Source organism: Kogia breviceps, chromosome 18 (genome assembly GCF_026419965.1).
Source record: "Kogia breviceps isolate mKogBre1 chromosome 18, mKogBre1 haplotype 1, whole genome shotgun sequence".
NCBI classification, from domain to species: Eukaryota; Metazoa; Chordata; class Mammalia; order Artiodactyla; family Physeteridae; genus Kogia; species Kogia breviceps.
Window position 1 is genome coordinate 8,159,414 of NC_081327.1, and position 13,272 is coordinate 8,172,685.

At 55.1% G+C, this 13,272-nt stretch overlaps 1 protein-coding gene and 1 long non-coding RNA gene across 2 annotated transcripts; one reads left to right on the plus strand and one right to left on the minus strand.

The window, feature by feature from the left end:
- Positions 1 to 1,128: 1,128 nt before the first annotated feature.
- On the minus strand, positions 1,129 to 5,759 carry LOC136793007 (uncharacterized). Its single transcript, XR_010837687.1, has 3 exons — positions 5,688 to 5,759; positions 4,613 to 4,759; positions 1,129 to 1,187 (listed from the first exon to the last, which is right to left on the minus strand). It is a non-coding gene; the product is annotated as an uncharacterized lncRNA (long non-coding RNA).
- Positions 3,870 to 13,260, plus strand: DACT3 (dishevelled binding antagonist of beta catenin 3). Its single transcript, XM_059045456.2, has 4 exons — positions 3,870 to 4,225; positions 9,619 to 9,715; positions 9,883 to 10,035; positions 11,012 to 13,260. The coding sequence occupies exons 1-4, from the start codon at positions 3,977 to 3,979 to the stop codon at positions 12,397 to 12,399; spliced, it is 1,887 nt and encodes a 628-aa protein (XP_058901439.1). The 5' UTR covers positions 3,870 to 3,976; the 3' UTR covers positions 12,400 to 13,260.
- Positions 13,261 to 13,272: the final 12 nt, after the last annotated feature.

Here is a 13,272-nt window from a genome sequence, read left to right on the forward strand (position 1 = left end):
ACCTTCACACGCTCTGACACACTCAACCCATTGTTCAAGTCCTCCTCATAACCACCACCAGCCCCTGCAACACTCCCATCTTGACTGTCAAGAACCCCAATGTTGGAAATTCCCTGGCGGTCCAGTGGTTAGGACTCTGCGCTTTTACTGCCGAGGGCCTGGGTTCAATCCCTGGTCAGGGAACCAAGAAGAACCCCAATGTTTCCATTGGGACACTGGCTAGTCCAAGACCTCTAGGCCGTAAATAAAATAGTCAAACCTTGGTTCCCGAGAGCTCCCGATCCACACACCTTCCTGGGCAGCCTCTATTCCTTCCAACACCCCCCAATTCACAGTCTCTCTTTGTTGTCACCTGGGAACGTCAACAATATACACGGACAGGTATGTCTCAAGGACTCACTGAAGTTCCTACTTACTTTTCTCAGACGCTGAGTGTAAATTGGAAGGATTTGGTTCTCCTTTGCAGTTCCTCTCTAATCCAAAACGTGGGTCATCTTCTCGTCTGTTCTGTTCATTTCAACAGCTCACTCACTGCCACTCAATATCTACCCCGTGCCCTTGCCCATAGGGATGCAAGATATCTGGGGACAAATTACAACTATGTAAGCCACAAGTACACTATTTCGTACATGACCTTGCACCTGAAGGTAAAAGCTTATCCACAGAACGCATTTATCCCATCATTAATTTCATCTTCACCCAAGACTGAAATGCAACTCCAGTGGTTTCTGGGTCTGTTACGGGTTGAACTGTGTCCCCCCAAATATATGTGAAAGTCTTACCCCCCAGTATCTGAGAATGTGACCTGATTTGAAAAATAGGATCGTTGCAGATGGATTGAGCATTGTCCCACATACTCCGTTCCAAGACGCCTCCCAACTCAGTGCTCGATTGTTACGGGAAGTTCTCCTGCCCCCACCGTCTATGAATCAGGATTCATGTGCCCCTTTTATTCAATACAACTTCCCTAATGGCCCCTTCCTGGGACTCAGTTTCTGTAATCACTGAACTTTAAATGATGCCATAACAACCATAATGGCGGGAACCACCTCCTCACTGAACTCACCTGGGTTTTCCAGCTATCACAATATTACTAATCCTGAGTCAACTGATGTCACTGACAATGTCTCTTGTGACTCATCTCATGGTCCCGGTCCTGTCCCTGCATCTTCTCCTTGGTTTTCCACCTTTAATCAACATTTGTTTTCTGACCACTCAAATAAATAAGTCAATTATTTCCACCAGTCTTGGATTGCCCCCCAGTGATTCGTAATTTACACGTGGCGACTTCGCAGCCCTTATCAGCGTTTCAATTTCCCTTCCTTCTATCAATACCTCAGAATTCACTCTTTCTCCTGTCAAACCCCCAACTCCTCACAAACGTGAGAGATCCGCCAAGTCCTGTGGGGGCTGACAATCTTGCAGACACAAGATCCAGGATGTCTGTAATCTCCTTTTTCATCAGGACCCAAAGAAACCTTGGGATAAGAAACCAAATGCTTGGGAGTAAACTCCAAGAATTTCATCTGGCCTCTGACCATGTTTGGACAACTAACTCTTCAGGGGTTTCCAGGGAAGGGACTTGTGTGCTGCAGCTGGAAGTAACCCCAGGAACTTCCTGGAAGCAGGAAGTTCCAGGTTCATCCCCAGGAATTCTGCAGACAGCATCGTCAGCAACATCTAAAGGCCAACAAGGAAATCCACAAAATTGCTACCGCTGTTCTGACTCCACCAACCAAGGATCTCTCTTCACCTCCTTCTTGGAACCCTCTCAAATGGCCTCAAATCTTGGTTTTACTCCCTTATTCAACCATGAATAATTCTCTTTTTATTTGTCTTCCTAGGAATACCTATCTTCAAATGGCCAGAACCCTAAGTCAGCTCCAGATCCAACATTTTACACAGCAAATTGTTCACCTGGTCTTGCACAAACAGCAGAGCTGAAAACCAACCCTGACATCACCCCCAGATACTTATTTATTACTAAGAAAATCTTGTTTGAGAGAGTTTCCCATATCCCCTTTCATCAGCCTGATCATCTCCCCATTGTTGGTAAATTAAGGTAATGTAAGGACAGTCTACATCTGTCTTAAACAAGAGGCAGGGGGGACTTCCCTGGTGGTCCAGTGGGTAAGACTCCATGCTCCCAATGCAGGGGGCCCGGGTTCGATCCCTGGTCAGGGAACTAGATCCCACATGCCTGCCACGACTAAGATCCCACGTGTGGCAACTAAGACCCGGGGCAGCCAAAATAAATAGGTCAATAATAATAATAAATAATAATAAAACAAGAGGGGGAGTAAATAAAGTTTATCTCTACTAAAACCCAGACTCATTTTTTTCTCCTTGGGACTCACTAGATTATTTTTAACTTATTTATCAGACCCTTCTGTGGCTCTTTATACATGGAAGGCACTGCTCCAAGCACTTGATAAACATCTCCCTTAATCCTCATAACAACTCTAGGAGGTAGACAGTATTATAACTCCAATTATACAGCTAAGGAAATTGAGGCACAGAGAGGTTTAGCATGTTTCCCAAGGTCACACAGTTAGAAAGTGGCAGAGCTAGGGCTCACCCCAGGCAGTCTGGTTCTGGAGTCTTTGCTCTCGGTCACCAACATTGTCTCTCCAGTTCAGGACCAGAAGGTAACCAGGGATCATAAAAGAGGGAGGGTCTTACATGATCTTCTGGGCCCTGGCTTTTAGGGAGTCAAGGTCTGTCTGAGAAATGGGTATGAATTCTGAAGCTAAATCTTGAAGGTTGTAGGGACACACACTCGGCGTAGTGACACTGGCTGGCCGCCTGGGGGGGCGCCAGCCCCGCTCGCGGAGCCAGGATAGGGAGGAGGGAACCTTGGAAACGAACGTCAGGCTCAGACTCTTATGAACCACAGAACGTTGAGAACAGAGCATCTTAGAAGGCTGAGAACAAAGCCTCTTAGAACGTAGAACAAAGGCCCCTGGAATCGTAGAATGGTGAGCGCAAAGCCTCACAGCATCTGGGAGACAAAAGACGCTTAGATTCTGTTCGGGTGGAATCATAGAATCTTACAGCCAGGGTCTTATAATTCCAGAATTTGGGACATGACCGATCTTAAACTCTTAGACGTAAGACTGGCTACCGAATTTGAAAGGCCCAGTGCAAAATGAAAATGCGAGGTCCCTTTTCAAAAACATAAGAATTTCAAGACAGTAACGGCAGAATATTAAACCAAGCTCCGGGCCCTTCTAAGCCGGTCGTATGCCCGTGAAGCCGGCCTCGCTTAGAAGCACAATTTTATGGGAGGATTACCAATTTTTAGTGGTCTGGCCCTCTAGTTTTACAGTTGAATGTCTGGGAAGGCTTCCTGGAAGAGCAGGCAAAATCAGCACTCGACTCTCAAACCCTTTCCGCCCCCCTCCGCTCAGCCTCAGAAGCTGAAGGTTATGAGGGGTGGGGGGAGAGGAGCAGCTGCCAAAATGTCACGGGGACAGATTCTCTATTTATAAATCACCCCTGCCCCTCTCGCGGGACAGTCCAATGGTAGCCAGACCTCTCCTGCAAGGGGGCGGAACCAGTTGCGGGGGAGACAAGGACCAATGACGTCGGGGCAAGGGCAGACTTGTTTCATTGTGACGCGTGGGGACATGACCAGGGCCCAAAGGGAGGTGAGAAGGGGGGCGTGGCGAAGAGGCCAGTAAGCAGAGCGAGTAGGCAGCTGCGAGCATGCGTCGCGTTGGGGGGTGCGGGTGCACAGCCGAGCATCTTCGTAAGGAAGGGTACCAGCCAATAAGCGATGGTTGCTCTGTCGCCGGGGGCGTGGCCATGCAGATAAGGCGCGGGTGGGCGGCCCAATGGGCGGGCGCCTATGCAGATGAGACGGTGACAGCCGGGCCAGCGGGCGGGCGGGCAGGCGGGCTCTTGGGGCGGGGAGGTGGGACCGGGAGAGGGGTGGCCGCGGGGCCCGGCCGGGCTGGGGCGGGGGGCCGCAGCCATGATCCGGGCCTTCTCCTTCCCGGTGAGCCCCGAGAGGGGTCGGCTGCGGGGCTGGCTGGAGGGCAGCCTGGCCGGGCTCTGCGAGTTACACTGGCTCCGGGAGAGGCAGGAGTACCGCGTGCAGCAGGCGCTGCGGCTGGCCCAGCCCGGAATGGGGGGCGCCGAGGCCGAGGACGAGGAGGACGCCGACGAGGACGAAGATGCGGCGGCGGCGCGCCGGGCCGCAGCGGCCCTTGAAGAGCAGCTGGTGAGGGGCCGCCTGTCCGTTCGTCCCTCTGCCCCCGTCTGTGTCTGTCTGTCCGCCTGTCTCGGCTGGATGCTCAGAAACCCGTCCGGGTGGGGGAGGGAGGAGGGGGAAAGGAGAGGGGGGTGGGGCTGGAGGGTCGGGGCGGCGGGCGGGATCAGGCCTCCCCAACCCCAAACTGGGGAAGGGGGCTGCATTGCCTCCGCTGGACCCTCAGGCCCATTCCCTACACCCCTTCCCCAAAGAAAATCCATCTGGGCACCAAGTAGGTGTCAAGCCCAGGCTGAGTATTTGGCAGGCGTTGTCTTCTTGCAGCTTGGGGGACGGGGGTGATAGTTCCCACTTCATAGAGAAAAAAACCCTGAGTCTCAGAGAAGGCAAACGACTCACCCAAGGTCACACGGCAGGATCCAAACATGCCTCTCTCCCGGCCTCCATACCGGGGCCCCGACTTCCCCAAGTCCTGGTGTGCTTGGAGATCTCCGGAGGGGGCGGGGAGGGGGGAGGGGATCCTCGGGCCTCCTGAGGGAGGGATTGCTGCTGAGAGGAAGTTCACAGTCCCTTAGGATCCCACGGTGATCTTGACCCTCTGTGACACTTTCCCTCCTTTCCTACCTGGCCACAGCCCTGGTTAAGCCAAGAGGTGGCAGATTGGGGCAGCATGGGTGTCTGACTTCTAGATTCCTTGGGTGCTCTGATGGTGGAAGATGAGGCAGAGGTCTCCAGAATGACTTAAGGAGCATCACCCCTCTTTCCCTCTCTATGCCATTTCTTAATTCTCCTGACCTCTTCCTGTGTTTCTTGCACTCTTTTCCCAACTGCCACATCTCTGTGACTTTGTGTCTATTTCTCCATCTTTCTCAATCCTCTGTCTCTCTATCTCTGTCTCCCTGGCCTTGCCTTCTCGCATTTCTGCACCTCTCTCTCTTCCTGCCCCACATCCTTGTCCCTCTCTCTCTTCCCCTCCCCCCAGCCCGCCAGGCCCCAGACCCGGGCTTCACTTGCTGATCCCATCCCCAAGCCTGTGTGTGGTCAGGGCTTCCCGTTTGGGGAAACCTGAGCCGAGGTAGTGGGGGGAGGGGGCTCTCCCTGCTACTGACCTCGACTGCCCCCTCCCCAGATGGAGAATGGGGAGGAAGACTGAAGCCAGACTCTGGGGCTGCAAGCCCAGTCCCTCCCCCCCAGCCCCCCCACCCCCGGCGGGGAGAGGGACCCTGCACATTCTTCTCTGGAAACAGAAACAGCTGTGGGAGGCCTCACCCCCTCCCAAAGTTAGAGATGCGTTGTAGGGGCCTTCAGCAGCTCACCCCACCCCGAGCTGGCTGGGCTTGGGAAGGCACCTCCCACCCCTCCAAGGAGAGGGAGAAGGCATGCGGATGGGCCAGCTGTGTCCTGCCTTCCTGTCCCTCATCCTCTGCCTCTCTCTGCCTCAGTCTCCCCCTTCTCTGCCCCTCTGTCTACCCACCAGCCCTCAGTATCTCCCCCACGAGGTGGTAGTGGAGGGGCCTCTTCCCCCCACAGTCTCCAGGCAAAGCTCCGTCCCAGCGTCAGGGAGGAGGCGGTGGCAAGCAACGGGAAGGAGACAGCGCCACTGAGGGAGGAGCAGAGAAGCGCTAAATATAAACTCCTCTGGTGTTGGGGGTTCCTGGGTCCTTCCAAAGAGGGGGTGGGAGCCTCCTCTAATCCCTCAGTCTCTGTTGTGTGATGCTTACCCCTCCCCCTCCTCCACCTCCCTCCCAGGAATACACTCCCTTTGAAGCAAGGAAGACAGAAGCCAGAGTTGATTCGTTTCTAATAGGAATGATGGGGACGAAGGGAAAGATAAGGGGTGTCTCAGAGAAAAGAGGCAAGAATCCTGAATGGGGGCAGGAGCCCTGTTCTCTCCCACCAAGGAAAATGCTCCCCTTCCAGCAAGAAGGATTAAAGTTAGACGTGCAGAAGGACTTCCTAACAGAGATAAAGGGAATTGGACACAGATTAGGGGCATGTGAGTGGGGGCAGCCAAGGTCTGGGAAAGTTTGGGCAAAGGGGTCTCCAGGGGTCCAAACCACATTCATGTTAAACCTGCCAGAGCTGGAGAGCCTCAGGCCCACTTGTTGAAGGGCTTGCAAAAAAAGGATGAGGGGCATTGTGGGTAGGCAGGGAGCCAGATTCAGGCCAAGGAACTTCTGGTCTTTTAAAGATTCATCCCTTTGCAACTGGAAGAAATGAGGTCAGACTTACAAATGGGGGTGGGTGTAGACTAGGGGTGTGCTGGGGGGTCCAGGCACAGGGGAGGAGGAGGCCTCTGCTGTTTATCTTCCAAACTCCTACTCTTCCCTGCAGTGGAAGAACTGAACTTAGACCTGCAGAACTTACCGAAAAAAAAAAAAAAATCTTTTTTCACTTATTTCTAATTACACAAGTAAAACATGATTTTATATTTTTTGTTAGAAATTCATAGCTTTCATGTAATAATAAAAGCCAGCATTTATTAAGTGCCTAAAAGGAACTGCTGTTTAAACTCATTTAATCCTCACAACAACCTCATAGGAGAGGGAGTCGAATGATGCCCATGTTACAGATGAGGAAACTAAGGCCCAGAGAGGTGAAGTAACCTGCTTAAGGTCACACAGCTGGGAAGTGGCAAAGGTGAATTTGAACCCTGGCAATCTGGCTCCCAGCCATGCCTCCATAAACACTTCATCCTACCATCCAGTCCCTTCATCCCTCCCTTGACCCCCTAAATGCACCCTCTCCCCTGTGATCACCACCATTGTCACCCTGGTGTGAGTTCTGCATCTATGAGCAGAAACAGCTTGCATACCAAGAAACAGAGAGTTCGCTTTGCATTTTTTCAAATCCAGTTTCTTGGGTGAGGTGTCAGAGACTATGGGCAGTGGTTCTCAAAGTGTGGCCCGCTGGACCACTAGCAGCATAACTGGGGAACTTGTTAGAAATGCAAATTCTCAGGCTTCTGCCTGGAATCAGAAGCTCTGGAGGTCGGACCCAGTAATTTAGGTTTTAACACGACCCCCAGGTAGTTCTGACTCACCCTTATACTATACATTCTGCATTTTTCTTTTTCCACTCCATGATAGGTCTTGGAGATGGTTCTATATAGAAATTGCCTCATTCCATTTTAACAGCTGTATAGTATTCTGCAGTAGTCATTCATTCCTTCCCCAAACATTTCCTGAGCACCTACTTTGTGCCAGGAGCTGTTCTAGGCACTGGGGCTGGTTGGGGAGTGCGTGTGGAGGCGGTGGGAGGGAAGGCACAGCAGTATACAAAACAGACAAAAAATCTCTGCCCTCCTGGGGCTGGGGCTGACAATCTAGTGAGAAAGACAATAAACAAATAGCCTGCTATGTCACTTTCAGTCGGGAGGTCATTATTGCTATGTTGGAATAAAGGCAGGGCAACCCAGGTACAGAACGATCAGGAGCTATTTTGGAAAGAGTGGTCAGAGAAGGGAGCATGTAACAATCTGAACGAAGCGAGGGAGAGAGCCAGGAGGGTAAGCTGCGGAAACACATCCCACCGAGGTAGGAGCATGTGTGATATGTTCAGGGAACAGCGAGGAGGCCAGTGTGGCTCCAGCAGAGTGAGCCAAGGGCATGATTAGTGGGCGACAGGCTATGGGGTATAGGGGCGGTCCTTGATGTTTTTTAGCCACCCCTGAGGCTGCACAATTCGGCTGCATTCCTGGCTCCTGCTCAAAGATGACACCCCCCTGAGCATCTCTGTACACCCAGGGCAGGAGCCCAAAGTGGACCGATTAGTTGACTTTCCTCCCATAAACAAGCCCAGATGGGGGCTTCTGTTCTAGGGGGGAGGGGTGGGGACTGGGGCCCAGGAGAGCAGCCAAAGGAGTAGGAAGCTGCGGGGCGGCGGCGGAGGGGGGGGGGCGTTGTCTGCGGGGGAGCCGGCCAGTCTTTCTGCCCTAAATAGGCAAGGCTGGGCGTCTGCCCTCTCAGCCCCTCCTCCCTCCTTCCCTCCCTCCTGCCGCCTGCCGTCCAGACAAGCCGCTTTTGTCTGAGGGTCAACCGTCTGCCTGAGGCTGCCACCACCTCTGGCCTCCCCCAGATCCGCGGGAGACTCTTGCTGGCTCTGGCCCTGTTTTCCAAAGTGGGGTTAAGTCCTAGTGTCTTGGGGACCCCATCTGTGTTGCTTCAGCCTCTACCCCTACCGGGTCAGAGTCACTTCCCTCTTAAAGGGTTTTCACCTTCATTTATCCACATCTGATAGGAAATGGTCTTTTCCTGCAGCAAGGATCCAGGGTAGACTCCATCGAAATTTCCCATGGGGATGCGGAGCTGCCGCAGACAATGGGGGCTTCTGGGTGGGATTGGAGCCAGGGCAGGAGGAGGATGTGGTCCCCGCTGGGGGCAAAGGAACCCGCTGGGGTTCACCGCTGTAGTACAATACCACTAAAGCTAGATTCACAGAAGGACTTTCCAGCAGACACGGGGGGGATTCTTTCTGAGAGGAGGAGCAAAGATTTATGAGTCATGGTCAGCCTATGTCATCCAAATGAGGGAAAGAGTCAGTCTGCAGCAGGGGAATTCCCTTCCCTGGTGGCGCAGTGGTTAAGGAGCCGCCTGCCAATGCAGGGGACACGGGTTCGAGCCCTGGTCCAGGAAGATCCCACATGCCGCGGAGCAACTAAGCCCCCTGCGCCACAACTACTGAGCCTGCGCTCTAGAGCTCGCGTGCCACAACTGCTGAAGCCCGTGCGCCTAGAGCCCGTGCTCTGCAATGAGAAGACCCCACTCACCACAACTAGAGAAGACCCGTGCAAAACAACAAAGACCCAACTCAGCCAAAAATAAATAAATTTACTTTTTAAAAAATCTGCAGCAGGAAGGACTTAAGGAAGACTTGCAGAAGAACCTTCCATTGGTGATAAGGAGCAGTGGGGGAAGACAGGAGCATCGGAGAAAGGAGAGTCAAAGTCTGGGAGAAGGCAGACGAATGGATGGCTAAGAGAGATCTGCTGGGTCCTCAACACCAACTTTTAGTGGTGAACTGCGCTTGCATCAAGAAGGCCTGAAGTTACACTCAAAGAGGGACATTCTAATAAGGGTTAAGGGGCCATGAGCACCAGATAGAGGGAAGAGCTGATGGGGAGGGGACCAGGGATGGGGACTTCTGAAGACTTATCACTCACACTTAAGAGGGAACGAGGTGACTGCGGCACGAGGGACTAGAGTTAGACAGCCAGAGGACTTTCTAATGGGATGAAGGGACAGAGATCTTGAGGGGGATCCTGTAACTTGGGTACTCTTTTACCTTTTTGAAATCACAGCCTCCCTGTCAAAGTGAAACTCTGCCCATGAGTTCCTAGAATAGGGGACCAGCTGGCAGAGGACTCAGGGGTACTTCTGACCATCTTGCTTTCCCCACCTCCTCAGGAGGCCTTGCCCGGGCTCATCTGGGACCTGGGCCAGCAGCTGGGAGACCTGAGCCTGGAGTCTGGGGGCCTGGAACAGGACAGTGGGCGCAGCTCGGGTAAGCATGGCTAGAGGCAGTGGGGTCTGCCTGGGACACCCCACCCCGCTGTCTCCTGTTTCTCAGGCTCCCCACTCTATGCCTCTTGATCTCCTCCTTTCCTCCCCACCCCTGGTTTCCCCTTTCAGGGCCCCCTGATTGTTTCTCCCCTTCTTTTTGGAATCCAGGCTTCTATGAAGACCCCAGCTCCACAGGAGGTCCAGACTCACCACCCTCGACCTTCTGTGGGGACAGTGGCTTCTCCGGATCTGGCTCCTATGGACGCCTGGGTCCCTCTGAACCCCGGGGCATCTATGCCAGCGAGAGGCCCAAGTCCCTAGGTAAGGTGGGTGGGGTTGGGCCCCCGAGAGCCAGGGAATGGACAATAAGAGGATGCTTTTAAACACAAGCGTCTGAGTCAGACCAACCTGGATTCGAATTCTGGCTGTGACAGTCCCTTTTTGTGTGATTTTGAGCATGTTGCTTCTTTCTGGCCCTCTGTTTCTCCATCTGTTAAAATGGGATTAATGACAGCACCTACTTCATAGGGAAGTTCTGACTATTCAGTGAGCCTCTGCCCTAAGACATTGAACTTGGCACCTGGTAGCCATTAGGTAAACAAAAATTGCTGTTCATTTATTCACGTAAGTTTCTGAGTCCCTACTATGTGCCTTCCTAGCACATATCCTAGGGATGAGGGATACAGCAGTATAATCACTGTCTTCGTGAAGCTGACATTCTAGTGGGAGAAACAGATAATATACAAGATAAATAAGTAAAATATCTGGGATATTAGATATTGACATGTACCATGAAAAGAAAATTAGGGAAGGGGACAACAGCGTGTCCCTTGGAGTTGGGGAGGGAACTCCAATTTTAGAAAATATGGCCGGAGAGGATGTCACTGAGACTGTGACATTTGAGTGGCGCCCTAAAGTAAGTGAGGGAGTGGGCCAAGCAGATACCCTGAGGGAGGAGTAGTTCAGGCAGCAGGAACAGCAAGTACAAAGGCCCCGAGGCTGGAGCGTGACTGGCCCGTTCATCCAGGCCAGTGTAGCTGAAAACATATAAATGTAGAGGAGTTGGAGGTCAGAGTCACAGATGCAGGACAGACCATTCAAGGTCTTACAGGCCACTGTGGAGATTTTGTTATCAACCTCGTGTGCGAGAAGGGGTGAGAGCAGGTTGTGCGTGTGTGTTTGTTTTGTTTTTAATGGGAGTGGGAGAGTAGGAGAGGCGGTGGGCAATTTGCCCCTCCTAGGCTCACTGGGAAAGGGCTTTGAGAGCCTCTCTTCCTTTTTTGCCTCCCTCCCCTAGGAGACGCCAGTCCCAGTTCACACGAGGCGGTGGGCGCTCGGGCAGCCGTGCCCCGGTCCTTCTCTGCGCCCTACCCGACGGCTGCGGTCCCAGAGGCCTGCTCCTCCGCGGAGCGACGAGCCCGCGCGGGGCCCTTCCTGACGCCCAGCCCCCTGCACGCCGTGGCGCTGCGCAGCCCGCGGCCGTGCAGCCGTCCTCCCCCTGACTCGCCAGACGCCGCGGGCTCCGGGCGGCCCCTGGACGGCTACATCTCGGCGCTCTTGCGCAGGCGCCGCCGCCGGGGGGCGGGCCAGCCCCGGACCAGTCCCGGGGGCGCGGACGGGGGCCCGCGGCGCCAGAACAGCGTGCGCCAGCGGCCGCCCGACGCGTCCCCGCCCCCCGGAGGCGCGCGGTCCGCGCCGGAGCCCCCGGTGGAGCGCGCGGTGGGCCGTCCCGCCAGCCCGGCCCCCTTGGGCCGCGGCTGGGCTTCGCCATGGGAGTCGGAGGCGGCCCCCGAGCCCGCCGCACCGCCCGCCGCTCCCTCGCCCCCCGACAGCCCGGCCGAGGGCCGCCTGGTGAAGGCACAGTACATCCCAGGTGCGCAGGCCGCCACCCGCGGCCTCCCCGGCCGCGCGGCGCGCCGCAAAGCGCCCCCACTGACCCGCGGCCGCAGCGTGGAGCAGTCCCCACCCCGGGAGCGTCCCCGGGCCGCGGGCCGCCGCGGACGCATGACCGAGGCTTCGGGCCGCCGGGGCTCGCCCAGGGCTCGCAAGGCCGCTCGCTCCCAGTCCGAGACCAGCCTTTTGGGCCGCGCCGCCGCGGTTCCTCCGGGCCCCCCCAAGTACCCTACAGTCGAAAGAGAAGAGCCTCGGCCGCCACGGCCCCGCCGTGGTCCAGCGCCCACTCTCGCGGCTCAGGCCGCGGGGTCCTGCCGCCGCTGGCGCTCCACGGCCGAGATCGACGCTGCCGATGGGCGCCGAGGCCGGCCCCGCGGTCCCGCCGCCCGAGGCCCGGGTCCTGGCCCATCCCCGTCAGCTCCTCAGCGCCGTTTGCTCTATGGCTGCGCGGGCAGCGACTCGGAGTGCTCGGCCGGGCGCCTGGGGCCCCTCGGACGCCGGGGCCCGACAGGCGGCGTCGGCGTCGGCTATGGGGAGAGTGAATCTAGCGCCAGCGAGGGGGAGTCGCCTGCCTTCAGCTCCGCATCCAGCGACTCCGATGGCAGCGGTGGCCTCGTGTGGCCGCAGCAGTTGGTGGCAGCCACCGCGGCCTCCGGGCCAGGGGCTGGTGCAGGTGGAGGGGCGCCCGCGGGCCCCGCCAAAGTCTTTGTGAAGATCAAGGCTTCCCACGCGCTCAAGAAGAAGATATTGCGTTTCCGTTCGGGTTCTCTCAAGGTCATGACTACAGTGTGAGTTTAGAGGTTTGCTTGGGCTCCCCCTTCATGGCCTCTGCACCACCACACCCCCAATCACTGACCCTTCTACACCTCCCTTCCAAAGACCACCATTTTCTCTGCTTCCAAAGACCCTTCCTCACTGCCCCATACACTGCAGTCTTGGTTGAAAAGGCTCCCCCTTCACCACAGGGAGGAATGGGGGAGGAGCCCTGTTTAACCCAGTTCAGCTGCTGGCTCTGCAGCCCTTGGGCAAGAAAGTTCCCTTTCTGTGGGCCTCACTTTCCTCATCTGTACTATGGGTGTACTATGGTATGCAGCAGGGGTAATTCAGTTTGAATTTCCCCATTTTAGTTTAGACACTTAGTCCGTTTCTTCCCCTTCATTTCTCTCACTGAGCCTTCTTATTCCTCCTTTCCATGCCCAGATATGCCCCCCCTCATTCACAAAGTGCCCCCCTCCATGTCCCTGGACCCTTAGGATACCCCCTTAGCACCCTGGTCAGAGACTCTGTGTCTGACCCAGACGGTGCCTGCAGAGTGCCCTGGGAAGGGAAGGAGCACTGACTTTGGGGTTTTGAGGGTCAAGTAGGAGTTGGTAACACCTGGAAAGAAAGACTCTTTCACCTCCCTCTCTGGACAGATATGGAGGATTGGGGGGTAGAAGAGGGGAAGGAAGATGGCTTCTATCTCGTGGCACCCTCTGTGAGAGGGAGTGGGGGGAGACCAGGATGACCCTCAGTTGTTCCAATCCAGTATTTTTTTTTCTGTTTTTAAACTTACTGTATTTATTATGACGATGGTGACTCCCCAGTGCACAGGGGGGCCAGAATCTGTGTGTTTCTCTAACCTCTTTGTAAATAAATGCACAGTGTTACATACGTGGTGGTGGA